Source organism: Talpa europaea (assembly GCF_964194135.1).
Source record: "Talpa europaea genome assembly, chromosome: 7".
NCBI lineage: Eukaryota > Metazoa > Chordata > Mammalia > Eulipotyphla > Talpidae > Talpa > Talpa europaea.
The window spans coordinates 109,385,878-109,412,313 of record NC_140074.1 but is presented as its reverse complement, the minus strand read 5'-3'; the positions used below and the strand labels follow the sequence as shown (position 1 = coordinate 109,412,313).

Below are 26,436 nucleotides of genomic sequence, written 5' to 3'. Positions count from 1 at the left end.
TAGAAGAAAGAAAATGTTAAGAAAATCATAAGGGAAAATATAGCATTTTTAAGAATAAGAGATTCAAAAAAGCCCTGGTCCTTACATCTTCTCAAATGCAGATAGCGCTGACTAAATTAACTCTGTAAGATTAAGGGGTTGCTTTGAAGTTATAAACAACACTTTTCCTTTGTTAATTAACTGAGAATGCTGGAAACCAAAATTCCTAAAAATATTAAAAATTAACTATGTCTTCTCTTTTTTTTAAGATTTATTTATTCATACATACAAGAACTGGGGTGCAGGCCAGATACGCAGCAGAGTGAGAGGATTCACCAGAGACAGAGTGGGGAATAGAACAGGCAGATTGACTAAAATACACTGCTGAGGGGAGCAGCAGGCGAGACAGGAGAGGTTTGCTGCGCAATGTGGGCATCTCCACGGCCATCAAACCCACGCTGCAGAGGCTGCGAACAGCTTCACAGCGCTGCGCTGAACCACCTACGCCACCAGGGGAGGCCCTAACTATATCTTTTTCTTTCGTTAAAAAAAATTATGTATTCCTCCTGTGCATGTAACTTATTCATGTAATTGATGCCAAAAACTCTCAGGGCTCGGGCTAGGCACTCAGGAAATCTAATGTAGGTCTCCTGAACTTAGGTTCCTCAGTTTGGTTCTGAGGAACTTCTTTTATTTTTTTTTTAAAAAAGATTTATTTATTTATTTATTTTTATTTATTTATTTATACAAGCGCTGGGGACAGTCAGAAGCGCGGTAAGGTGAGAGGATTCACCAGAGCCAGAGAGGGGAACAGAACAGGCAGAGTGACGAAATACACCACTGAGGGGAGCAGTGGGCGCAACAGGAGAGGTCTGCATACCATGTGGGACCCTTGCTGGTGGCCAGGGATCCAACTGGCACTGCAGAGGCTGCAGGCAGCTTCACAGCCCAGCACTCAACCACTGCGCCACCAGGGGAGGCCCTAAGGAACTTCTTTAATTAATAAATTTCTCCTTTACTAAACTAAGTTTGCTTCAAAGCAGCAATTATTTCAGTCAATACAAATTAGAACCATATTGAGATATCACTACATATCAGAATGTCTAAAATAAAAGTAGTGACAACACTTAATGCTAGTGAGGATTCAGAGAAACTAGATTACTTATACATGTTGATAAGGATATAAAATAGTAGTTTCTTAATAATTACCATATAATTATGGTAGCCTACGGAAAGATTTACAGTCATATGAAAAACTGTACACAAATGTTTATAGTAATTTTATTCATAACAGTCAGAAAGTGAAAACAATCCATATGTCCTTCATTGGTTGAACAGTAACAACACAGACCACACCAAAAGAATTAAAAGCACCGAAAGGAACAAAATGTTGATATACACAATAACCTGAAAGAATCTCTAGAGGACTCTGTGGAGTGGGAGAAAATTCCTAAAGATTACTTATAAGTCTATTGATATAATCTTCTTTAAATGATTAAATCATAGAAATGGGGAAGATGTGTGTGCATGTGTCAAGAGTAGGGTTGAGGTAGAAGAAAATGGGACAGTAGTAAAAGAACAACATGAAGAAATGCTGTAGTGATGGAAATGTTCTATGTCTTGACTATATCAATATCCTAGTAGTGATGTTGTAGAGTTACACAAGATATTACTTACCATGGGAGAAAATCTGGTAAAGGGTACATGGGACCACTGTATTATTTCTTACAACTTCATGTGAATTTACAAATACCTTAAAAATAATATAATAAAACACTGGGATGAAAATCTATACTACTACTATATTATAGAAAGAACATGGAGGGGAGAGGTGGAAAGAGAAGAGAGAGAAGGAAAGAAAAATCTACTGAATAAATGTGTCTGGTTGGGCCTCCCCTGGTGGCACAGGCGGTTGAGCGCAGCACTGTGAAGCTGTCCACAGCCTCTGCAGCGCCAGTTCGATCCCAGCCAGTGAAGGTCCCACATGGTGCGGCAGACCTCTCCTGTCTCGCCCACTGCTCCCCTCAGCAGTGTATTTCATCAGTCTGCCTGTTCTGTCCCCCCTCTGTCTCTGGTGAATCCTCTTACCCTCCCATGCATCTGGCCTGTACCCTGGTTCTTGTATGGATAAATAAATAAATCTTAAAAATAAATAAATAAATAAATAAATAAATAAATAAATAAATGTGTCTGGTTAATTAAAAGCAGCTTAATAATAATCATTATCCAAACAATCTACATGCTTATTTCCTGTCTTATGAAAGGGAAGAACTAGCCTTATGTCCTAAGATCTAACATTTTATGACTCCCTAAATGCTCAAAATAGCTCAAAATTAACTGTACTACTATTTTTTGAATTATACAAAATAGTTTGAATCAAGATACTCTTGAAGATGTATTCATTTGGAGAACAAACACCTTCAACTAGAAAAAGGATTAAAATGCCAAGCTAATAAAAGGTTGTGAATGGTTATATAAAATTAACTGTCCTTAGAACAAATGCTGATGTAGTGAAGAGACACAACAACAAAAAAAATTCAGATAGAATTGCATATTTAAGCCATTAGCAAGGTGAATTTCATTTTGTATCATCACCATCTAAAACAATTTTAAGTTTTCCATGCTAATTCAAGTTAATCAGTTCTATTTTATATATAGTCACATTTCAGAGGTATTCTAGGTTCTGTTTCATACCAGCAAGTCTGAAATAAGTTATCTCAATAAAGGGAGTCACACATTTTTTTGGGTTTCCCAGAACATACAAAAATTATGCTAACACTACAGAATGCAACAGCATTATGTCTATAAAGACAATGACCAAACCTTAATTTAAAAATTCTTCATAGCTGAAACAGGCTACCATCTAAGCCTCAGTTGAGTCATTTTTTATTTTGGAAGGTCTTGCCTCAAATCTGATGACTCCTGATTGATCAAGGAGGTAGTTGCTGAAGGTTAAGGTTAAGGTGGCTGAGGCATTTTCTTAAAATAAGACAATGGAGTTTGCCAGTTTGACTCTTCCTTTCAAAAAAGATTTGTTTCATATGATGCCGTTTGATATTATTTTACTTCTTTCAAAATTGGAGTCAATCCTCTCAAACCCTGATACTGCTTTATCAATTATGTTTATTTGATATTCTACATCCTTGTCATTTCAGCCATGGTTATAGCGTCTTCACCAGGAGTAGATTCAATCTTAAAAGGCAATTTTCTTTGCTTGTCCATAAGAAAAAACTCATTCACTCCAGTTTAATCATGAGATTGCAGCAATTCAGTTTCACCTTCAGGGTCCACTTCTAATTCTCCTGCCGCTTCTACAACATCTACAGCCATTTCTACCACTGTAGTCTTGAGCGCTTCAAAGTCACACATGAGCACTGAAATCCACTTCTTCCAAATGTCCTGTTAATGTTGTTATTTTGACCTCCCACGAATCACAAATATTCTTAATGGAATCTTGAATGGTGACTCCTTCTCAGGTGGCTTTCAATTCACTTTGCCTAGTTCCATCAGAGGACTCCACGCAGCAACTATGGTCTCACAAAATTTATTTCTTTAATAAGACTTGAAAGTTAAAATTACTCCTTGATCCATGGGCTATAAAATGTAGATTGTGCAGGGAGGCATGAAAACAACATTCATCTACTTGTACATTACGGCACTAATATTTTGAAGTGAACTGAATTTTTTTCCCTGAGCAAACAGGTCTTAACAATGGGCTTAAAGTAATCAGTAAATCATGCCGTAAACAGATGTGCTGTCATCCAAGCTGTTTTACATTTACAGAGCAAACAGTACATTCAGCATCATTTTTTTAATTTTTTATATTTTTTACATCATTTTTCATTTTTGTACAATGTATGCATTTTCATCTTGGTTATAGTCCCCGTAAAATTCCCTCCACCCATTCACCTGTGAACTATCACCATCATGGTCCCTTGTGCTCTTCCCACTCTTGTTTTGATTCTACTCCCTTCTGCTCCCCATGTAGTATGTCTCTGGTTTATAGTTGCCTGTTGATTTTGATTTTTACTTTATTATAATTAGTTTTTTTTCTCCTGATCCCTTACTTGGATCCTCTACAGTCCTGCTATAAGGGAGACCATCCAGTATTTTTCTTTTTCTTTCTGGTTGATTTCACTGAGCATGATCCCTTCCAGCTCCATCCAAGTTGCAGCAAATGGCATGAGTTTATCTTTTTGATTGCATTCAGCACGATTTTTAAGGCCCCTGGATTTTTAGTATTGCAAATAAGCACTGGTTTATGACAACTTTGGGTCAAAACTGCATTAGTCCCTAACAAGAGATTCAGCTTGTCTTAAAGCTTTGAAAGTAGGCATTGACTTCACTTCTCTACTTATGAAAGTCCTTGAAGGCATCTTCTTTCAACACAAGGCTGTTGTGTTTATACTGGAAATCTGTTTAGTGGAGACACTTTTCAATATGATCTTAGCTAGATTTTTCTGGATAACTTGCCGCAGCTTCTATTTCAGCACTTGCTCTTCATCTTGCACTTTAATGTTATGGAGCTGGCTTCTTTCCTTAAAACTTCATGAACAAATCTCTACTAGCTTCAAACGTTTCTTCTGCAGCTGCCTTTCCTCTCTCAGTCTTCACAGAGTTTGACAGTTAGGATTTTGTTCTGAATTAGGCTTTAGTGTAAGGGATGGAAGTGGCTGGTTTGATCTTCTATCCAGACCACTAATACTTTACATATCTCAACAATAATGCTGTTTCATTTCCCTATGTGTTCAGGGAATGGCACTTTTTTTTTTTTTTTTTTTTTTTTTTTTTAATTTTCTAGAGGCATGTCTTATTTCTTTACTTATTTGTTTGTTTGTTTTTGGTTTATACATGCACTGGGTACAGTCAGAAGCGCGGGAGGGTGAGAGAATTCACCAGAGCCAGAGTGGGGAGCAGAGCAGGCAGAAGGACCGAAGTACACTGCTGAGGGGAGCAGCGGGCGGCAGGAGAGGTCTGCGCGCCATGCGGGACCCTCCTCTGGTGGCCGGGGAGCAGCCGGGAATCGAACCGGCGCCGCAGAGGTGGCAGGCAGCTTCGCAACCCAGCGCTCAACCGCTGCGCCACTGGGGAGGCCCAGGAATGGCACTTTTAATTTCCTTAAGGAACCAATTTTGGACTATATCAGCTTCTGACATGGCTTCCTCAATTTAATCCTTTCTAGCTTTTCACTTAAAGTGGACGATTAAGACTTTTCCTTTCCTTTGAACACTTACAGGCTGTTGTAGAGTTACTACCCAGCCTAATTTCAATATTGTTGTGTTTCTGGGACTAAGGAGGCACAGGAAAGAGAGAAAAAGATGAGACAGGGGAAATGGCCAGTTAGATGTAGTAGTCAGAACACACACATTGATGGATTAAGTTCACCGTGTTATTCATATGGATATAGTTCATGGAACCCCAAAACAATTATAATGGCAACATCAAAGATCACTGATACAGATCACCATAACAAACACAATAATGAAAAATTCTGAAATATTTCCAGAATCACCAATATGTGACATGAAGACCTTTTATGACACAGAGACAAAAAGTAAGCAGGTGCTGCTGAAAAAATGGCACTGATAGACTTACTCAATGCAGGGATGACACAAACCTTCAATTTGTAAAAAACAGTGTCTACAGAGCACAATAATGTGAAACACAATAAAATGAGGTATGTCTGCATCTAAAAATATCACTGTAATGATTTCTCCTTTGTGAACGTAAAGGCACTTAGGTTTCACATTTTAACTAACCCATTTTCTACAGTTTGCCTTAAAAAAGGGGGACTTAAATGAAAACGGTCTTTTTTGAGGTGCTTATTTATGAGACTGGAAATGAGATCAAATAGAGGGTGAAAACTCTCAACTTACCCTTGTGAAATGGTTGATATGAGAGCTAGGACAGCAAAAGTACAAGATGAACCTGGAATGTCTTGTAGTGCCAGAAAGTAAGAAAATGCTTACAAAATGATAAGGACACCTCAAAAGGACACAAGAATAAGCTTTAACAAACTTCCACTGGTCAAATCTAGCAGAATGAAAGCAATAAAATAAATAATGATAGTAAATGGAGTAAATCATTTAGTAAGAATCCATGCTAATGAAATCAGTCAATGAATTAATGGGTGCAGAAGAAAAAGCTCTCCCTTAAATTAGAATTGAATTTATAAATGTAGAAAGAATAATGAAATAACAAAATCACTTAGAGACTTTACAGTTATAATTAATATGAGACACTCACATAGTTTCTTCATCAATGTCATTTTCTTCTGTGTTACTTGTTGCTGTAGAACTGGCAGAGGAACTGCTGCCATCAAGGTGATTTACTTCATCTTCACCAACAAGATCTAGATCCAGATCTCCATCTGAAAGTTCATGCTAGATCAAAGAAAAGAAACAAGATTTCTTCTATAAATATTTCTATTATTATGCCATCTAGCCCACGGTCCAAGAACCAAAAACAGTCATGAAAATTCTTTGCTCCTGTTCCTAGATTGCTCAGCCCTGTAAAGAAAATTACACAACCACATTCTTAGATAGGTACCACTACAATTTATTGCTATCAATTTTAGCTGGTCCACAAAGTGGCTGAAAATACTTCATAAATTCCAACTTCTAATAAGATTGCTAAGAGAGTAACTCAAATCCTCCTCAAATCCTATCTAACCTCTGTTATCCTCAAGGTCATTATAAAACTCTGTCACCTATCTTCACAGAAAAACATGCTGGCCATTAAGCATAAATCCCAATTTTCACTTGTCCTACCTATAACTATACCCATCCTTTAACTCACCCTATCAAAGGTTAACTGCTTTACCTAAATGTTCCATTCCAAGTTCTATTTTCTCCTTAAATTATTTTGCTAATGCCTTTATCTTTATCTTTAATTTCTCTCCTCACTGGCTCTGTCATTTTAACATATAACTGAAGTCTCCCATTTTACAAACTACCTTTGTTTGAACCAATAACTTCTGACTTTTAAATATTAATATTAGCAGAAGATTATACTCTAATTAGAAAAATAAACATGGACAACACTTGCAGCACACTGATTCCCCCACACTTCATCTGTGATGTGGTACAAATCATGTTTTTAATCACTTCTTTTGTCAAACATAAAATTAATCGAAAATAAGCCTAATTATTACGTGATAATCATCACTCTGAATTTTCTCCTCATCTTCTTCATCTTCCTTGGCTTCTCTCACAGAAGGTGTAGGAGGACTATCCTGAAGAAGCATGTCAGCACATGACCCAGACTTCTTAGCTCGAGTCTCAGGAGTCTCATCATTTTGGGGGCTGAGATGGTTATCTGGTGGTGATAAATCTCTTGATTTCTGAGTTCGAGACAACTCAATAGTAAGTCTCTTAAAATGAGAACAGCACAAACAAACAGGAGTCACAAGTGGTGCTTTACTGGTACAGTAAAAAATGTTTCAAGTAAAAAAATGTACTCAGGTATTACTAAAACCACTTCTTGAACCCTCTCTCTCACCATCTCCTGCCCTTTCATTTATGAAAAACTCTGACCAAGGAAAATAGTCCACTTTATTCTTTTCCCTCTTCTCATATCTAGCCCAAGCTACACATACAATTAGCAAATACACACATAATTAGTAAATACAGGCAATTTTAAATATACAACATGAAAATCTCTGAAGGTACATATTTAACAATATTTTTATCCCTCATTGATTAACTATCCTCAACACTTCAAACCTCCCACTCCATCCCAATTTCCACTGTGGGGAAAAACAAAATCTTACTAAATAAATCAGTTAAAATTTATAAGCTATAAGTTCATTAAATGACTTTCCCAGTGCTCAATTCAACAACAGTGAGAAATTAAGGTGAGGCAACTTTCTATTATTCTGGAGTTTAGAATCCTCTCTATTCAAGTCAGCACTGAGAAAGATAAATACCCAAGTCACCAAAGAAACACCAGCTTAATCTCAAATAGGGATGTACTATGAGAGACAACTTTATGTGATGATGGAAGTGTTCTGTATCTCCAATGTCCAGTACAAGTTCTTGAAATGTGGGTAGCATCAACTAAGGAATTGAATTTTAAATGAGATAAATTTACACAGACACATGTGGCTAGGGACTAATGAATTGGACAATGCAAAATTACATAAACCCAAAAGTGGTGAGGACAAGAAACAAAAATAATGGGATTTTTCCACAAAATTATAAACAGCAAGAATACCCAAATTAAATTAAATACAATAGGTCAAAAAGACAAGAGAAAACATTAAATCCAAAATATATGCTATTTGCTTACCTCTTTAAGGTTATTTATTTGTTGAATATAACTAGTCTGTGCAGCTTCCAATTGAGTAATATACCAATGCTGGTCCCGGCATTTTTGAAAGAAAGTTGGTGAACGTACCTGAAACCTTAAAAGAATAGCTGCACATGAAAAATAATCCAAACAGTAAAATATTATTATCCAAACCTTGAATTTATAACTGTAAGTTCTACAATTTTTATTTTATTTGATAATGGCAAAATTCAAATGAACTCAGTGCTCCTGGTATACTACTTATACATGCAGTCTATAAATGATGAAAAGTTCTGAAAAGTCACCTATAAATCAATTGTCTAAACTCAAACTATACTTTTCTAAATAAAATAATACTTCACATTGTGTTTAAACTCCCAAACTAACCTACTAAAAATATATTTATTATAATAACCTAGTTCATAAATGCACTGCTGATGATGAGCTATAAAGAAGACAACTATATTATTCTGAAAGAAAATGCTTTCCCACCCTGCTTTCTTGCCTAAGTCAGTTGCTAACAAAGTAAGCAACTGCAGGGCCTCCCTGGTGGCTCAAGGGGTTAAGCACAGCATTGTGAAGCTATCCGCAGTCTCTGTAGCATGAGTTTGATCCCCAATATGTCAGGGAGCTATCCACATGGTGCAGCAGACCTCTACTGTCTCGCCTGCTGCTCCCCTCAGCAGTGTATTTCAGTCAGTCTGCCTGTTCTGCTCCCCACTCTGTCTCTGGTGAATACTCTCACTCCCCACATCTCTGGCCCATACCCCAGTTCTTCTATGCAAAATTAAAAAAAAAAAAAAGCTGTCTATGCAGACACTGCCCTTAGGAAAAAAAAAAAAGAAAAAAGAAAAACTAGTTTTATAAATGGGGACATGGGCCTCCCTGGTGGTGCAAGGGGTTAAACACCGCACTATGAAGCAATCCACAGCCTCTACAGCACAAGTTCGATCCCCAGCCAGCCAGAGAGAAATCCACATGGCAAAGCAGACCTCTCCTGTCTCACCTGCTGCTCCCCTCAGCAGTGTATTTCAGTCAGTCTGCCTGTTCTGTTCCCAGCTCTGTCTCTGGTGAATTCTCTCACCCCCTGCACCTCTGGCCTCTACTCCAGTTCTTATATGCATAAATAAATAATTTTTTTTAAAAAAAGCAATTTATGGGTAAAATTCAACTTTTTGCTTTAATGAAAGAATACATATTTATTCATACATAGTTATAGAAGTCTTAAATAACTTCCTAATATGTACAAAATTCCATAAGAATCTTGAATTGAAGTTTAAATTTTGAGCAATCTCTCATTAAATAAATGTTATGAATAATAAGATAATTAAAAGCGCCATCCTTCCTAAGAGCCACAGCAATTTATTTTCAGGCAAATACACTATCTTCTAGAACAGTAAAGTCTGTTCTTATCTGCCCATTTCATCTCGAGCTTCCTATGGGGAAAATCATGTCATGCTCTTTTTTATTATTAGCCAGATATTATTAACATCATTAATATTAATAAAATATAAATTTTATTAATAAAATATTAATATTTCATTACTAATTATTACAAAGTAAATACTGATGAATAAATGATAATTAAACATTGCAATAGAAGTATATTCCTATACTAATATTCAAGTCTGTAAAACAGCTGGCCCAAACAAAGAACTAGAAGTTGAAATAAACTGCATTTAAAACAAAATAAACAAATAAATTCTCTCATGTGGATTGCTGCTAGTCAATCTTCTATTTATGATTACAAGGGGGAGAACTAAGACTATTCAAAAAATATTCAAAAAAACCTCTTTCATAGGTTGGCAAACTGATGTTTCAATAACTGCAATCCCCTCTATGGTTAAAGTGTGAAATATCAATAGTAACAAATCATTTTTATTTTATTTTATTTTATTATTTTCATACAAGCACTGGGGTACAGCCCAGGGGCATGGGAGGGTGAGAGAATCCACCAGAGACACAGCAGGGAGCAGAACAGGTAGAAGGACCGAAATACACTGCTGAGGGGAGCAGCGGGTGAGACAGGAGAGGTCTGTCGCGCCATGTGGGAATCTCCCTGGCCAGCCAGGAATTGAACCAATGCTGCAGAGGCTGCGGACAGCTTCACAGCGCTGTGCTCATCTCGCTGAGCCACTGTGGAGGCCCAACAAATCTTTTTTTTTAAAGATTTATTTTTTTATTTATATAAGTGCTGGGGTACAGGCCAGATGCAGGGGAGGGTGAGAGGATTCACCGGAGACAGAGTGGGGATCAGACCAGGCAGATTGATGAAACACACTGCTGAGGGGAGCAGCTGGCGAGACAGGAGAGGTCTGCTACGCCAAATGGGATTCTCGCTGGCGGGCCGGAATCCAACCCATGCTGCTGAGGCTGCGGACAGCTTCACAGTGCGGCGCTCAACCGCCTGCGCCACCAGGGAGGCCCCCCTCAACAAATAATTTTTATAATGAATTAAAAAAAAAAAACAACCTAAGAGGTTATAAAATGTAACTAAAATAATCCCCCAACCCCAAAACAAGAAAAACAAACTTTTTTCTAGAAAAAAGTATGGAATAGTCTCTTTCTTCATTATTCTCCCAGACATAATAACAATTCATTCAGCTTAAAAATCATTTCCAAGGAAAAATGCTTTTAAAATTGTTTTGAGAGAAACTTTCTATTTAAACACAAAAACTTCAGTTCAAAACACATTTAAAACTTTTTTTAAATACAAGTTTAAGTTAATAAATACTCAAATTTTCATTTAACCATGCTGTTATGGTTTTAGACATGAAATCATAGTTCTTTAGTTCTTGTCCTTTCTTCAAATAACATACCAACTACTATCAGTTTGTTTCCATCAATTTTCATCTCTTTTCCCCCATTTTTAATTCCTGTTTTCTAGAATGAAAATGTAAATTTAAGTTTTTAAAACCAGTCACCCAAATATAACATACAAATAATGTTAAGAGGGAAAAAAAAAGCCCTTGATCTCTTACTACTCTTTAATTTCCAAACAGTGAGGTTGCTATAATTCAATAAAATAAAATGTATATTACTGTATTTACCGGAAGCAGAGTTTTTAAATTTTTACAATAAGGAATGAGGTGAGTCAAACACATTTCTGACTTTTATTTATTACTGACCACAAAGGACTCCTGAAATAAAATGGTAAAGAAAATGCAAACTTACTTTTATTATTAATTTCAAAATTCAATTTTATTTAATGGACCTCAAAATAAAGTCCATTATACCCCCAAGATAAAACACAATATCAAATATTTTCTATTACCTTAAAATCACTGTATCATTTTGTCGATTCAAATATCCTTCATTTGCAAGCAAGTCCAAACGGAAAAATCTATTATAGCCCCAGCATTCTCCTACTTCAAAATCAGAAGCAAATTCTCGAATGATATTTTTGGTAGGATCATTGCAGGATTGATGAACCATTTCTACACGATATTCGTATCTAAAATTGAAAAAAAAAATTAAGTCATTAAGTAATTACATGAGAAGAAATTACTGATATCTCGTTATATTTCTTTCAGAAAAGACTCATTTACAGAGACATCAGTATTGTCTACAAGCATGACTAGCACTAGGTCCTTTTTCCTCTTAAAAATACTTTACACTATAGCAAGTATAAAACACATAAAAAATAAATTGTATAAAATAGTACTTTCAAAGTTGCTTTTGTTTACTTTAGCAAGACTATATATTTCTTCATATATTCATTAGTTGCATTCTCTCACATACAAATGTTCTGCCATTTCCTCTGAGATTTAACACCATGAATTTTAAAGTAAACAAATTTTGAAAAACTCTACTAGATTTTTTTCAATTCAAGTGATAATAAATTAACTGTGTATTCAGAAATTAAAACCTACAGTTTTTTCTAACAGAAAATAAGTATCTATTAGGAAAGTCATTATATTCAGCCACATATCTTATTATATACAACTTTCCTGTCTTCAAGTTTATTTTTACTAAGAATTTTATTACAAAAAAAAGTAAAGAAACAAGTAAGAATCATCAGAAAGAACACTCCACAGTAACCTTAAATCTTCTCTTTTTTGGTGGAGATAAATTTTTATAACACAAGAGCTTGGTCTGCTAATTTCAGGCAGAAGAAAAAATTATAGCACTTTACCTACAAATACCAGGTGTTAAGTATTTCTATAAGTATTGTCAAATGATTTGTACATTAATATCTTTCACAGTACATTATCTAGATTGATGGCACAAAGAACTAATTAATACAGAAATTTTAAGGTCTTAGTCACCAAGATTTTATGAAAGTCAAGACGTCATTTTTACAGTCCAATGGGTGCCACATTAAATGTCTAAAAATAATCCAAACATATATGTGCAAATGCTTTTCAACAAGGGCACCATAATCATTCAAAAAGGGAAAAAAAGTCTCTTAAATCAATGGTACTAAGACATGCAAAAAATGAACTAGAATCTTTACCTAACTCTACATATACAAATAAACTCAAATTGGAACAACATCCTAACTATAAATTTCTAGAAGAAAAAAAAAAAAAAAAAACGATCGCAAACTTCATGAATTCTTATTTGGCAACGGGCTTTGACCCCAAAAGTATAAGCAACAACAATAAAAAATACATAACTTGAACTCCATGAAAATTTAAAACTTTTCAGACCAATGGAACTGAATGGATAGCCTAGAAATAAAACCACACTTATATGGACAACTGATCTTTTGACAAAGGAGCAAAGAACATGCAATGGAACACGGACAGTTTGTTCAATAAATGATGCTGGGAAAACTGGACCACCACATGCAAAAACATGAAACTAGACCACTACCTCTCACCGTGCACAAAAATCAACTCAAAATGGATAAGAGAACTGGACATAAGATCTGAAACCATAAAATATATGGAAGAAAATATAGGTAGAACACTACAAGACATACATCGCAATAACACCTTTAAAGACTCATCACCCAAAGCAAAGATAGTCAAGGAAAAGAAACACTTGGGATTACATCAAACTGAAAAGCTTCTGTACAGCAAAAGAGACATTAATCAAAACAGAGGGACACTCCACTGATTGGGAAAAAATCTTTGCACTCCATTCAATGGCTAAGGGACTGATCACAAAGATATACAAAGAACTCACCTGACTCAACAAAAAGAAAATAAACAATCCAGTCAAGAAATGGGCAGAAGAGGGGCCTCCCTGGCAGCACAGCGGTTGAGCGCTGGGTTGCGAAGCTGCCCGCAGCCTCTGCTGAGCCGGTTCGATTCCCGGCTGCTCCCTGGCCACCAGAGGAGGGTCCCACATGGCGTGCAGACAAACCTCTCCTGCCGCCCGCTGCTCCCCTCAGCAGTGTACTTCTGACCTTCTGCCTGCTCTGCTCCCCGCTCTGGCTCTGGTGAATTCTCTCACCCTCCCGCTTCTGACTATACCCAGTGCTTATATAAATAAATAAATAAATCTTTAAAAAAAAAAAAAAGAAATGGGCAGAAGAAATTAGAAGTCATTTCTCCAAAGAGGAAATGCAAATGGCCAACAGGCATATGAAAAAATGTTCAACATCCCTTATAATCAGGGAAATGCAAATCAAAACCACATTGAGATACCACCTTACACCAGTGAGAATGGCACATATCAAAAAAACAAGCAACAACAAATGTTGGCGAGGATATGGAAAAAAGGAGCTCTCCTACATTGCAGGTGGCATTGCAAACTGGTCCAACCACTATGGAAAGCTGTGTGGACATTCCTCAACCTGCTAAAAATGGAGCTTCCATATGATCCAGAAATTCCACTACTATGGAATCCTTTGGGGATCTACCCAAAGGACATAAAAACACTGATTCAAAAGACCACCTGTACCCCTATGTTTACTGCAGCACTATTTACAATAGGTAAAACCTGGAAACAACCCAAATGCTCCAAAATAGATGACTGGATCAAGATATGTGGTATATATACACAGTGGAATATTATTCAGCAATCAAAAAAGATAAACTCACGCCATTAGCAGCAACGTGGATGGAGCTAGAAGGAATTATGCTCAGTGAAATAAGCCAGAGGAAAAAGAAAGATATTGGATGGTTTCACTTATAGCAAGAATATAGGGGAACCAAGTAAGACATCAGTGTAAAAAAATAATAACAGTAACTAAGGTGATGATGCACGGGTGCATTGGTAAAGGAAATTCTATGGGGACTACACCTGAGGGGGTGGGGGGGTAGCAAATATTGTTTAAAAATGAACAGTGATGTAAAAAAAAAATAAAATTAATTTAAAAACTTTTTAAACATTTATGCTTCAAAGGATATTATCAATAAAGTCAAACTACAGAATGGAAGAAACTATCAGCAAACCAAGTATCTGGTAAGAGTTTAGTATCCAAAAATACATAAGGAATCTTTATAATTCAACAATAAAAAGACAAGCAACCCAATTTAAAAATAGGCAATGGAATGAAAAGATATTTCTCCAAAGATATTCAAGCAGCCAAGAATCACATGAAAAAGATGTTCTTTAGTTATTAAAGATATGAAAACCAAAACCACAATGAGATACCATTTCCTATTCATTAGGATGATTACAAAATATAATTTAAAAATGGAAAATAAGTATCGGTGAGGATAGAAAAAAACAAACTTTCAAGACACAGCTAGAAGGAACATAAAATGGTATAGTCACCCTGAAAAAGTCTAGGAGCTCCTCAAAATAGCAAACACAAAAATACCATATAATCAGTGATTCTATAACTAGATATATATTCAAAAGAAATGAAAACATATTTACACAGAAACGTGTACATGAATATTTACATCAGGATTATGCACACTAGCCCCATAGAGGAAATAACCTAAATGTCCGCCAACAGATGAATGGATAAACAAGTTGAGAAAAAATATGTAATGAGATACTATTCAGCAATAATAAAGGAATGATCTTCTGACATATGGTTCAACATGAGTGAACTTTGAAAATGCTATGCTAAGTGAACAGAAGCCAAAAACAAAAGACCCCACATAATACTGTATGATGTTTTTATATGAGATACCCAAAACAGGCAAATTTACATAGAAGGTATAGTAGTAGTTGTTTAGGAATGGGAAAGAAAGGAATGGTATTTACTTAATGGGTATGGGGTATTTTAGGGTGATGAGGACATCGCATAACATTATAAAAGCACTAAATTCCACTGAACTATACATTTAAAATAGTTAATTATGCTATGTGAATTTTACCTTGAAAAGATTAACTTACTTATGTTTTAAAAATGAGTAATGACAAACTCAAAACTCATAGAAAATCAATTAAGAGTATTGAAAATCTGGAGAGAAAAACAATGTAGATGGTGAAATACATTTAGGATCAAGACAGATAAAAGTTTAAAATCAATATAAAACATTTTGAAAAATCAATTCTTTTGTATGAAAAAGCATATGTTTAAGAAAAAGTGATCATTTTTTCATCTGCAATAGTTCTTTAAAATCATGCTAAATGTAGGTTTGTATTTCTAAAAAATACGGCAGCTAATCCAAGTTTAATTTTTTTTTTTTATTTATTCATACAAGAATTGGGGTATAGGCCAGAAGTGGGGGGGGGGGGCGGGGGTGAAAGGATTCACCAGAGACAGAGTGGGGAGCAGAACAGATGGACTGACTGAAATACACTGCTGAGGGGAGCAGTGGGCGAGGCAGGAGAGGTCTGCTGTGCCATGTGGGTAACCCCCTGGCTGGCAGGGGATTGAACTCATGCTGCAGAGGCTACAGACTGCTTCATAGTTTAATTCTTTACAAAGCATCTCAATCCTAACCTTAGGTAAAACTAAAACCTTAAATTTGAATAACCCAATTTAAATTCCTCATATGAAATTGAAAAGTCTAAGCAAATTTAAGAACTGTTAACTTGAAAGTTTTAGTTCCACTAGAATTATTACTCCAAGGAAAGTTCTACCCTTCCTTAAGCAATTAAAAAAAAGTCCCTTCTCTAAACAAGTTACTCAGCAAATACTGTTAAGAGTAACTTTCATGATGTAACACAGGAGAAATTTCTTCTGAAAGTCTACACATGTGTATGCAAATAATCTTTATAAAGATATTTAAGTACTATGAAAGTGCTTCTGCAGAGTCCAGGTGATGTTAAAATCTACTAGATACTGATAAAATGATTTAAGTTTTATTATTTCATTTTTGTCAGGTAAACTACCTCACTGTTAAAATTCTGAATTCCATTAAGTGAATGACATTTTAATAGTTAATGAAAAAATTTTCAAAACTCCTGTTTAGGCTTACTGAAATGTAAAACAATTAGCTGATGATATATGTATTTTTCAGGGAACAGAACAGTCCAAGGTATTTAGATGATATCTAACAAATGCACAAATTTCACTCTTTTTCAACCTTAGAGTTGCATTAATTTAAGTGGGAGGGGCCTAACAAACTATGATGGAGGACTGTGGATGTCTCAGTGGTGAGAGTAATGTGGTAACATAGATTTGAAGAGATGTGAACCTATACCTCTAAATCATATACAGTGTTATAATCCAATGTTACCTCAATGACAAAAAAGAAATTTTCTCCCGAACAAAAAGTGATTTGTGGTTGCTATAAACTGGGGGGTAGAAAAAATGGGGTTTCTTTGTGGCATGATAAAAATATTCTGAAATTAGGTATTGGTGATGGTTGTAAAACTTAGTAAATACATTAAAATCTAAATATTGTACACTTATTTGTAAGATGAATTTCCTGGTATGTGAATAAACCTCATTAGAAAACTTTTCCCAACTACATATGATATTCAACATCTATGAGGACAGAGATTTTAGAAACTTAACCAAAATAACTTATAGCAACAAACTGAATACAGAAGCAGACGTGAGAATCCTGTTGCCTTTTTAGAAAAAGTCATATGGGGGCCTCCCTGGTGGCACAAGGGGTTAAGTGCAGCACTATGAAGCAATCCACAGCCTCTGTAGCACGAATTCAATCCCCAGCCGGCCAGGGAGAAACCCACATGGCACAGCAGACCTCTCCTGACTCACCCGCTGCTCCCCTCAGCAGTATACTTTAGTATATATCTGCCTGTTCTGTTCCCCATTCTGTCTCTGGTGAATCCTCTCACCCCCTGCACCTCTGGCCTGTACCCCAGTTCTTGTATGCATAAATAAATCTTAAAAAAAAAAGTCTACCTGCTTTAATTAAAAAAAAAAGGCATGCAGGGGCCTCCCTGGTGGTGCAAGGGGTTAAGTTTCAGCACTGCAGGAGGAGTTTGATCCCTGGCCAGGGAGCTGACCCGCATGGCCAGCAGACCTCTCCTGTCTCATTCACTGCTCCCCTCAGCAGTGTATTTCACCTGTTCTGCTCCCCACTCTGTCTCTGGTGAATCCTCTCACCCTCTTGCACTTCTGGCCTGCACCCCAGTCCTTGTATGCATAAATAAATAAAAATAAAATTTTTTTTTAAAAAGTCATACTTTCAGAGATATCCACATATGCAACATATGCAAACAATTTTCTCATCGAGTGGTATTTTGCTTTGGAAAAGGTTATTTTCAAGAAAATTTTATGTTAATATGTTAAGGCTTTCTACTTTTTTTTTTTTTAAAGATTTATTTATTCATGCATACAAGAATGGGGTAAGGCGAGATGTGCAGGAGAGAGGATTCACCAGAGACAGAGTGGAAAGCAGAACAGGCAGACGACCAAAAACACTGCTGAAGGGAGCAGTGGGCAAGACAGGAGAGGTCTGCCGCACTATGTGGGCATCTCCGTGGCCGGCCAGGATTGAACCCACGCTGCAGAGGCTATAGACAGCTTCACAGCGCTGTGCTCAATGGCCTGCACCACCAGAGGAGGCCCAAGGCTCACTACTTAAAAGTAAATTAAAAAGAAAAATTAAAAAACCTTCTCAGTGTTGATTTCTAATACAGAAAACAGCAAAGGAGATAGCCGACATAACAAAAAACTCTTTGGGTTTCCCCCAAAATTTTAAGATTATAAAGGGTCCTTTGTACTACCAGTTTATAGCATTATACCATGGCAAGGATTCCATACTTGTCTACATATGAAAGGTAGCAATACAGTAACTTACAAAAGTGGTTACAAATAAAAATTGCTAACAGGAATATATGCAAAAATACACTAAAGTTTGTTATTTAACTGAATGTCTTACTTGGAAGTTTCAGGCAAGCCAGCTGAGAGTTCCAGAAACACAGATAAATAGTAACCACGAACAACTCCATTTCCATCCTTAAAAAAAAAAAAAGTTATATCAATAAAAACTGCAAATCAATTTTAATGTAAAAAATTAAGCTGCAATGAAACAAATACAGGTTAATATCTCATATTTAGATTGAAAACCAATTGGAATGATTGGGAATGATTATGAGGTAATCTATAAACCCATTATAATTACAAAGCAATTTTAAAGAGTTCATATATTTTTCTTTATTGAGATCCCTGGAGCTTATTCTTATTCACTTCAATTTTGTCCAGATCCCTACACAGTTTTCCTCCAAATATGGTCTTGGCCTAAAATGAAACAGCATAAAATGCATAATGAACTCCAATGTAATCTATAGACTGGATGATCATGCAGGGTAATCAAAGCGCAACAAAGATGCATTCAGGTGCAACATATATAGATAGTGTGGAGGCTGTGGTTGTGTGGAGTCAGGGGCAAATGGAACGTTTCTTATTTTCCAGTTATTTTGCTACTAACTTAAAACTGCTCTAAAAGGAACTCTAATTTTAAAATAAATACAAATTAACCCTTACCCAAAACCTATATATACCAACAAACCTCTGTATTTCCTAGCTCTGTTCACCAAGGATGCCTGGAAATAGTGACCAATCTATTCAAATGACTATCCCCAGCACCCAATTTAGTCTTGAAATACAATTTCCTGACTAAAAAAAAACAGGGCTCTTTGTGTAAAATGGCCAATTCCAGGTAAGGAATAGGAAAAATGTGCCTATAACCTCTTCTCATGGAAAAGAACAAGAAAGGCAAGGACTATTAGAGTCAGAGGAAAATGAAAAAGTCAACTTATAGAGATGAAATATATATAAGATCATGAGTTCATAATGACAGTTAAAAAAATTTAATCACTTTCACAGAAAAAGGAAAAGTGTTAAGTAACAGGAAATAATTCTGCCTCTTCTATTTGAAATGCAATATTGGGCAACTAAATAATAAAGGCAAGCATGTCCTTTAAAAAGTATAATTAATAAATGAAAAAAACAATAAAATGAGACTACCACTATTTTGTATTTCCAATGATTTCTTAGATAATAGAGAAAAAAAAAGCATCAATAGCTACTGAAATCATAAAAAGAGATAAAACTAATCATGTGATAAAAGAACATACTATTGCTTAAATTCTTGCCATAGGAGAGACTATGCATCTCATCATATTGCTAAATCTAGTTGCCAATTTGAAAATACAGGTCGAAGAAATGTACTGAAATGTATCATGAGTATTACAATCAGCAGGTAAGTATTTTTAAAAAGATTTTTAAAATAAGAATTTTAAAAGTAACTTATATAGATTAGTATCTTCCTACAAACAAGAAATAACATTTAGTAATATGTCTGGGTTCCTCCCTTTTACATTTAACATTTTCATAGATTTGTTATTTAATGATAAATATAAAAATTGTCATTATATTCATTCCTTACTCTACTGAAAAAGAGAGCCAGTGCACCAGAGAACCCTGAAAGAAAGACCTTGGTTCCAAAATATATTAGAAATATGAAAAACTTACTGGGTAAACTTTTAACCTCCAACAAAGTCCTGAAACTTGAAGAGGTGGACTGTAAACAGGATCTGCTCTCTGACGCAAAGTGCTGAAGTAAAAGAAAACCAACCAAATCCCAAGATCAAAACTATTGTGAAAAAGCAACAGTCAAAACCAAAAAGCAACCATGTTATTTATGTTACTTATTTGAAGTTCTGGACAAGAAAATGCAGGTGAATCAACAAGTCAAGTTTCCACTGAATAAATTTAAATATATTTATACAAGAAAATTTAACAATACTAAAATATTCAGCTATCTAAAAAAGGTGAAATTTCAGAAAACAACATTGAAATAGTTATATTAAAACTAAGTTTCAGGTAAAAAAAATAAAAGAAAAAACTTAAAATTGTGACATTAAAGGAAAAAGGAAATATAAACTTAATGTTCTGAATTTAAATTACCATTTCAACTAGTCATCATTAAAAAACCAGAATGTGTTTCTTCCTATAGTATAACTATCGTTTTTTAACATGGAAAAACAAAAGACATGCTAAACCTTACAATATGTGGGGAAATCCTCAGAAAGCAAAAAGTAACCCATAATGAAAAATGTATTAAATGTGGGGTGATACACATTTCTCCAGTTTGTCCTTATCTTTATAGTGACCACTTCCTGGAGTCTCTCCTCCCAGCAATACATTACATTCGTGGGCCCCCTTTTCCATACTGCCCGTTAACAAATTCCTTACAAGAAATTTGTGTTTTAAGTTCTTTGCTTCTCATCTTAGAGAAAGAGTAGTAAACTAACAAAATTAATATGCAAGTTAGAAAGCTTACAAATTTCTTAAAATAATGGCCTCCCACAAATAATTCCTGACTCTGAGCTGACATAGGACCCTAGCTTCTTTCCACCACTCTTTTATCATTCCATCTGTCCCAACTTAACAAAGGCCACGCAGATGCTTTTATTAAAAAAAAAAAAAAAAAGTTCCATTTCAGAGTAAAGCAGCAGTATGTCCTAAAATTATGATACAATCCAGACAAATGTCCTCTGTGCTTCTAATAGGAAATTTGTCTCTTTCAAGACTACATACTGAGTAAGTGTTTACTAGGTCTCCACCCTATCCAAGAATCAAAGCTTCCTGACTTTTATTTATGTATAGATACAAAAAAACGAAACCTATCAAAGATTCTTACCTGAAATTCTCTAAAACAAAAGTAGCCGAATCATAAGATGGTACTAATTCACTAAAAAGAAGTAAAAGGCAATAAATATTATTTAGCTGATGTAAGTTTAAAATTCCATTTAGTTAAAAAAAAAAGGTAAGCCCCTCAGTAAAATCTAGAAAACTTAAATCTCTAAGAAATATTTTTAAAAACTTATTAAACATAACAATAAAAACAAATTCATAAAACTATGAAAAGCTGACATCAAAAGTTTACATTTAAACTGAAGATTCAATAAATATTTTATAAAATAGCTCTTTTTTTAAAAGGCACTATGTAATTACTAAAATAAGTACAGAGACATTTGAAAAGTACTCAAGGAGGGCCTCCTTGGTGGTGCAGGGGTTAAAGTCTCAGAGTTATCAAGCTATCGCCAGCCACTGCAGCATGATTTTGATCCCCGGCCAGAGAGGTGATCCACATGGCACAGCAGACCTTTCTTGTCTTGCCTGCTGCTCTCCTCAGCAGTGTATTTCAGTCAGTCTGCCTGTTCTGCTCCCCACTCTATCTCTGGTGAATCTTCTCATCCCCCACACCTCTGGCCTATACCCCAGTTCTTCTATGTATAAATAAATAAAAATAAATCTTAAAAAAAAAAGACACAAAAGCAAAAGGCATCATAATAAATGCCCAAACCTTTCACTTCAGAACCAATTATGGGTAACTTTGACAGAATTAAAATAGTCTGCGACTATTTATTTTCAAATAAACCTATACATTTTTATAGGATAAAAACATATATTCAAATAGGGGGTAATTGGGATGGACAAGCAAATAACAGTTCTACAGTCTTCTCCAAAGAGAACAGAACTACAACTACAAGAGATAGGCTATGTAACGGAGAGACCATTTTGATGCTACATGCTTTCAGATCACATAATCTAAATAATAGATTATGTCATAGAATAATCTGACATTAGAACACCTTAAGTCAGTAAAACATTTTATGATAGGGACATTATCATACACAGTATTATAATACACAGTGTTATACACCTAACAAAGGAGTATAAATTTACCAAAAATATAAACTGCAAGCCATTTTATTACATCCTCAGATATATTTTCTAAAGTTCAATTCAGGAAAACACCAGTTCCTTCATCGCTATCCTCTTCTCTTTAGAATCAAAAGTATAAGTCACTGTAACTATCTTTAACCAGATTTACAGTACACATAAACTAAATTTTAACAGACCACACCACTATAAACACCTTAAAAAAACATGCACTGGCATGTAAACTTCAAATGAAAATGAAGTTAAAAAGACTGTCATACCTGGTAAAGTCTGGTGGAACTGGAGTGGTAACAAAGGATGCCATGGGTTTTCGATGAACTTGCTGAAACATCATAAGGATCTCTGAGCTTTTAGATATCAACTCACTCTTACTACAAGACCGTAACTGTGTTGGGGAAAAAAAAAAGAATTTACAAAATTACTAATAACTGGCACCGAAAACCTTTAATGAAGAAGGAAAACAAATTATTGTGACTAAAAATGAGATTAAAAAAATAGAATGACTGAAAATGGGTTTCGAAAATTAAGAATCTACTGAGTTTTGTTAATTTATTTTGATTCTAACAGTCATTTTTTTACTTTAAAGTGTATTTTATTTTAATGCATTTTTCTCCCCTTATTAGGAGAAATTCAGTTTTAAATAACTACAGATAGATTTCAGATTAGTACAGTATGCCTATTAATGAACCAATTGCAATTCAGGGAACAGAGAAATGTTTAAATGTAACACACACCACAAAGTATTAATCTACATCAATTTGGAAAACATTTAGATTATGCCAGAGGAAAAAAAGTATGCTGTAATCCCAATCCCCAGTACCTCAGAATGTAACTATGTTTGGAGATAAAGTCTTTAGAAGATGCAAGGAGAAAGCAATCATCTCCAATCCAAAGAGATGCTATCATGGGAAACCAAACTTGTCAACACCTCCTTCCTGAGCTTCTAATTTTCAGACTTAGAAAATAAATTTCTGTTGTCTAAGCATCCCAGTCTATGGTATTTAGTAATTAGTAGTCCTAGCAAATTAATTAATATACTATCAAATGCCATACAGGGGACCTCCCTGGTGGCTCAGGGGTTAAAGTCTCAGTGCTATCAAGCCAGCCATGCCAGCCTCTGCGGCAACAGTTCCATCCCCCGCCAGGGAGCTAACCCATACACCTGTTCTTCTCCCCACAATATCTCTGGTGAATCCTCTCACCCCCTGCACCTCTGGCCTATACCTCAGTTCTTATATGCAAAAATAAATAAAAATAGGGCCTCCCTGGTGGTGCAGGGGTTAAAGTCTCAGTGCTATCAAGATATGGCCAGTCACTGCAGCACGCATTTGATCCCCAGCCAAGGAGCTAACATGGCACAGCAGACCTCTCCTGTGTCGCCCGCTGCTCCCCTAGCAATGTGTTTGTGTTCAGTAGATCCACCTGTTCTGCTTCCACTCTGTCTCTGGTGAATCATCTCACCCCCTACTGCCCGCAACACCTCTGTTATATACCCCAGTTCTTGTATGCATAAATAAATAAAAATAAATCTTTAAAAAATAAATATTTAAAGAAAATACTCTCTGCTAGGGAGAGGGATCAGAGGGAGGGAGGGAGGGAGGAGCACAGGGGACTGAGGTGATGGTGCCTGGTGCACTGGTGAAGGAAACTCTATGGGGACTACACCTGAGGAGGCGGGGGGAGGCAAATATTGTTTAAAAATGAACAATGATGTAAAAAATAAAAATTTTTTTAAAGTTAAAAAAATACTCTAACAAAATTTTTCTCTTTGTCCTTAATCCACCTGAAAACTAAAAATAATTCTTGTGGACAGTACAAAATGCAGATCAAAGAATTTTTAGCTAGTACACCAAAAGAAAAAACAACAGATCACACATCTTCAAATTTAAAAAGCCTCTTACAAAAGACACTTTAAGGAGACTAAAAAGACAAGACACAGAAAGAAAAATGTCTATAAAACACACATCAAATACAAGACTTATATTCAATTCTTTATATAAAAAAAACTGCTCAAAACGTGAAAAGAAAACAAAAAAGTCAACAAAATTATGGCCACAAGATGAGACTAGATACCACTCCAAGAAAGGTTATGGATGGCAAATAAATTCAAGATAGGTTGTTCAATATCATTGTCGCAAGGCAAATGTAAATTAAAGCCATAATGAAATACTATTATACTCTTAAGAGATTAGTGAAAATTCAAAAGACTGACTATATTTTGTGTTAGCCAGGATATGGAGGAACTGGTACTCTCAGTGACTACTGATGAAAACATAAAAGGATATAGTAACTTCAGAAAAGTTGGCAGTTATAAAAGCTTAGCTGTGTATCTATTTGATCTAGCCATTATCTTTGATGGGACCAAGAAAAAAGAAAATAAATTATCCATATATAAATCTGGACATGCATATTCGCTGTAGCTTTATTTCTAACTTAAAAAGTAAGAAGTAATCCAGGGCCTCCCCGGTGGCGCAGCAGTTGAGCACTGGGTTGCGAAGCTGCCCGCAGCCTCTGCAGCACCTGTTCGATCCCCTGCTGCCAGGGAGGGTCCCACATGGCGCGCAGACCTCTCCTGCCACCTGCTGCTCCCCTCAGCAGTGTACTTTGGTCCTTCTGCCTGCTCTGCTCCCTGCTCTGGCTCTGGTGAATTCTCTCACCCTCCCACACTTCTGACTGTACCCAGTGCTTGCATAAATTAAAAAAAAAAAAAAAGAAGTAATCCAAATGACTATAAACAGCTAAATAAAAAAAGAGTATGGTGACCTCCCCGGTGGTGCAGTGGTTGAGCGCTGGGTTGAGCGCTGGGTTGCGAAGCAGCCTGCAGCCTCTGCAGCACTGGTTCAATCCCCGGCCGCTAGGCAAGGGTCCCACATGTCGCACAGACCTCTCCTGCCACACCCACTGCTCCCCTCAGCAATGTATTTCATCCATCTGCCTGTTCTGTTCCCCGCTTTGGTGAATTCTCTCACCCTACCGCGCTTCTGACTGTACCCAGTGCTTGTATAAATAAAAAAATCTTTAAAAAAAAAAAAAAGAAAAAGATTGGTATAAATATGCAATGGAATTAATTCTCAGTAATTAAAAAGAGAACTACAGATGTATGAATGAATCACAAAAATTCTGCCAAGTGAATGAAGTCAGACATAAGTATGACCCCATTTATAAAAAATTCTAGAAAATGCAAACTTATTTGTAAATGACACAAAGCAGCAAGGGGACTGCCTGGAGAGGGAAATGTTGAAAAAAGCAAAAGGAGTTTACAGACAAAGAAATTTGAGGGATAATGTATATGGTTGCTTTGTTGACCATGATGATTTCACAGTTTATTGTATTACATGATGGTTTAATGTATGGTTTAAAAAGTAAACTAAGAGGGCCTCCCCTGTGGCGCAGCGGTTGAGTGCTGGGTTGCGAGGCTGCCCGCGGCCTCTGCGGCGCCGGTTCGATCCCCGGCTGCTCCCCGGCCACCGGAGGAGGGTCCCACATGGCGCGCAGATCTCTCCTGCCGCCCGCTGCTCCCCTCAGCAGTGTACTTCGGTCCTTCTGCCTGCTCTGCTCCCCGCTCTGGCTCTGGTGAATTCTCCCACCCTCCCGTGCTTCTGACTGTACCCAATGCATGTATAAACAAAACAAACAAACAAATAAATAAATAAAAGCATGCCTCTATTAAAAAAAAAAAAAAAAAAAAAAAGTAAACTAAGAGCCGAAGCCATGAGAATCAGGAAACATGGGTTCAACTGAAAAATGAAGTGAAGGTAATCCCCAGGATATTAAGAGAACAATCTCAAGGTATAGTTGTATAACAGCCATGAAGAGGAATTCAAGAATTCCAAAAATCAAATTGAAGACAGATGTATTTATCAAATACTTATGTGATACTATATACAAATACTTGTTTATTTAATACATATGTAATCCCCAACCACCTAAAATATAATTTCTAAGATATAAATTCAAATTTCTAAAATATAATTTCTTTTTTTTTTTTTTAAAGATTTATTTATTTATTTATACAAGCACTGGGTACAGACAGAAGCGCGGGAGGGTGAGAGGATTCACCAGAGCCAGAGCAGGGAACAGAATAGGCAGACTGATGAAAAACACTGCTGAGGGGAGCAGTGGGCGTGGCAGGAGAGGTCTGTCGCGCCATGTGGGACCCTCGCCGGTGGCTGGGGATTGAACCGGCGCTGCAGAGGCGGGCA

General features: G+C 36.1%; 1 protein-coding gene across 6 annotated transcripts in view; it reads right to left on the bottom strand.

Moving 5' to 3' along the window:
- Nucleotides 1-26,436, bottom strand: part of TRIM37 (tripartite motif containing 37) — a gene marked incomplete at both ends in the record, with an annotated part of 70,023 nt that overhangs the window by 23,154 nt on the left and 20,433 nt on the right. For 5 of the 6 annotated variants that reach the window (XM_084237562.1, XM_084237565.1, XM_084237566.1 and 2 more), the window contains 8 exons: nucleotides 6,226-6,362; nucleotides 7,133-7,351; nucleotides 8,269-8,383; nucleotides 11,543-11,722; nucleotides 18,423-18,499; nucleotides 20,018-20,099; nucleotides 21,189-21,239; nucleotides 22,495-22,619. In XM_084237562.1, the coding sequence (XP_084093688.1) occupies nucleotides 6,226-6,362; nucleotides 7,133-7,351; nucleotides 8,269-8,383; nucleotides 11,543-11,722; nucleotides 18,423-18,499; nucleotides 20,018-20,099; nucleotides 21,189-21,239; nucleotides 22,495-22,619 (986 nt within the window). The remainder of the gene's footprint in view (nucleotides 1-6,225; nucleotides 6,363-7,132; nucleotides 7,352-8,268; nucleotides 8,384-11,542; nucleotides 11,723-18,422; nucleotides 18,500-20,017; nucleotides 20,100-21,188; nucleotides 21,240-22,494; nucleotides 22,620-26,436) is intronic. The other variant, XM_084237563.1, reaches the window with a different exon arrangement.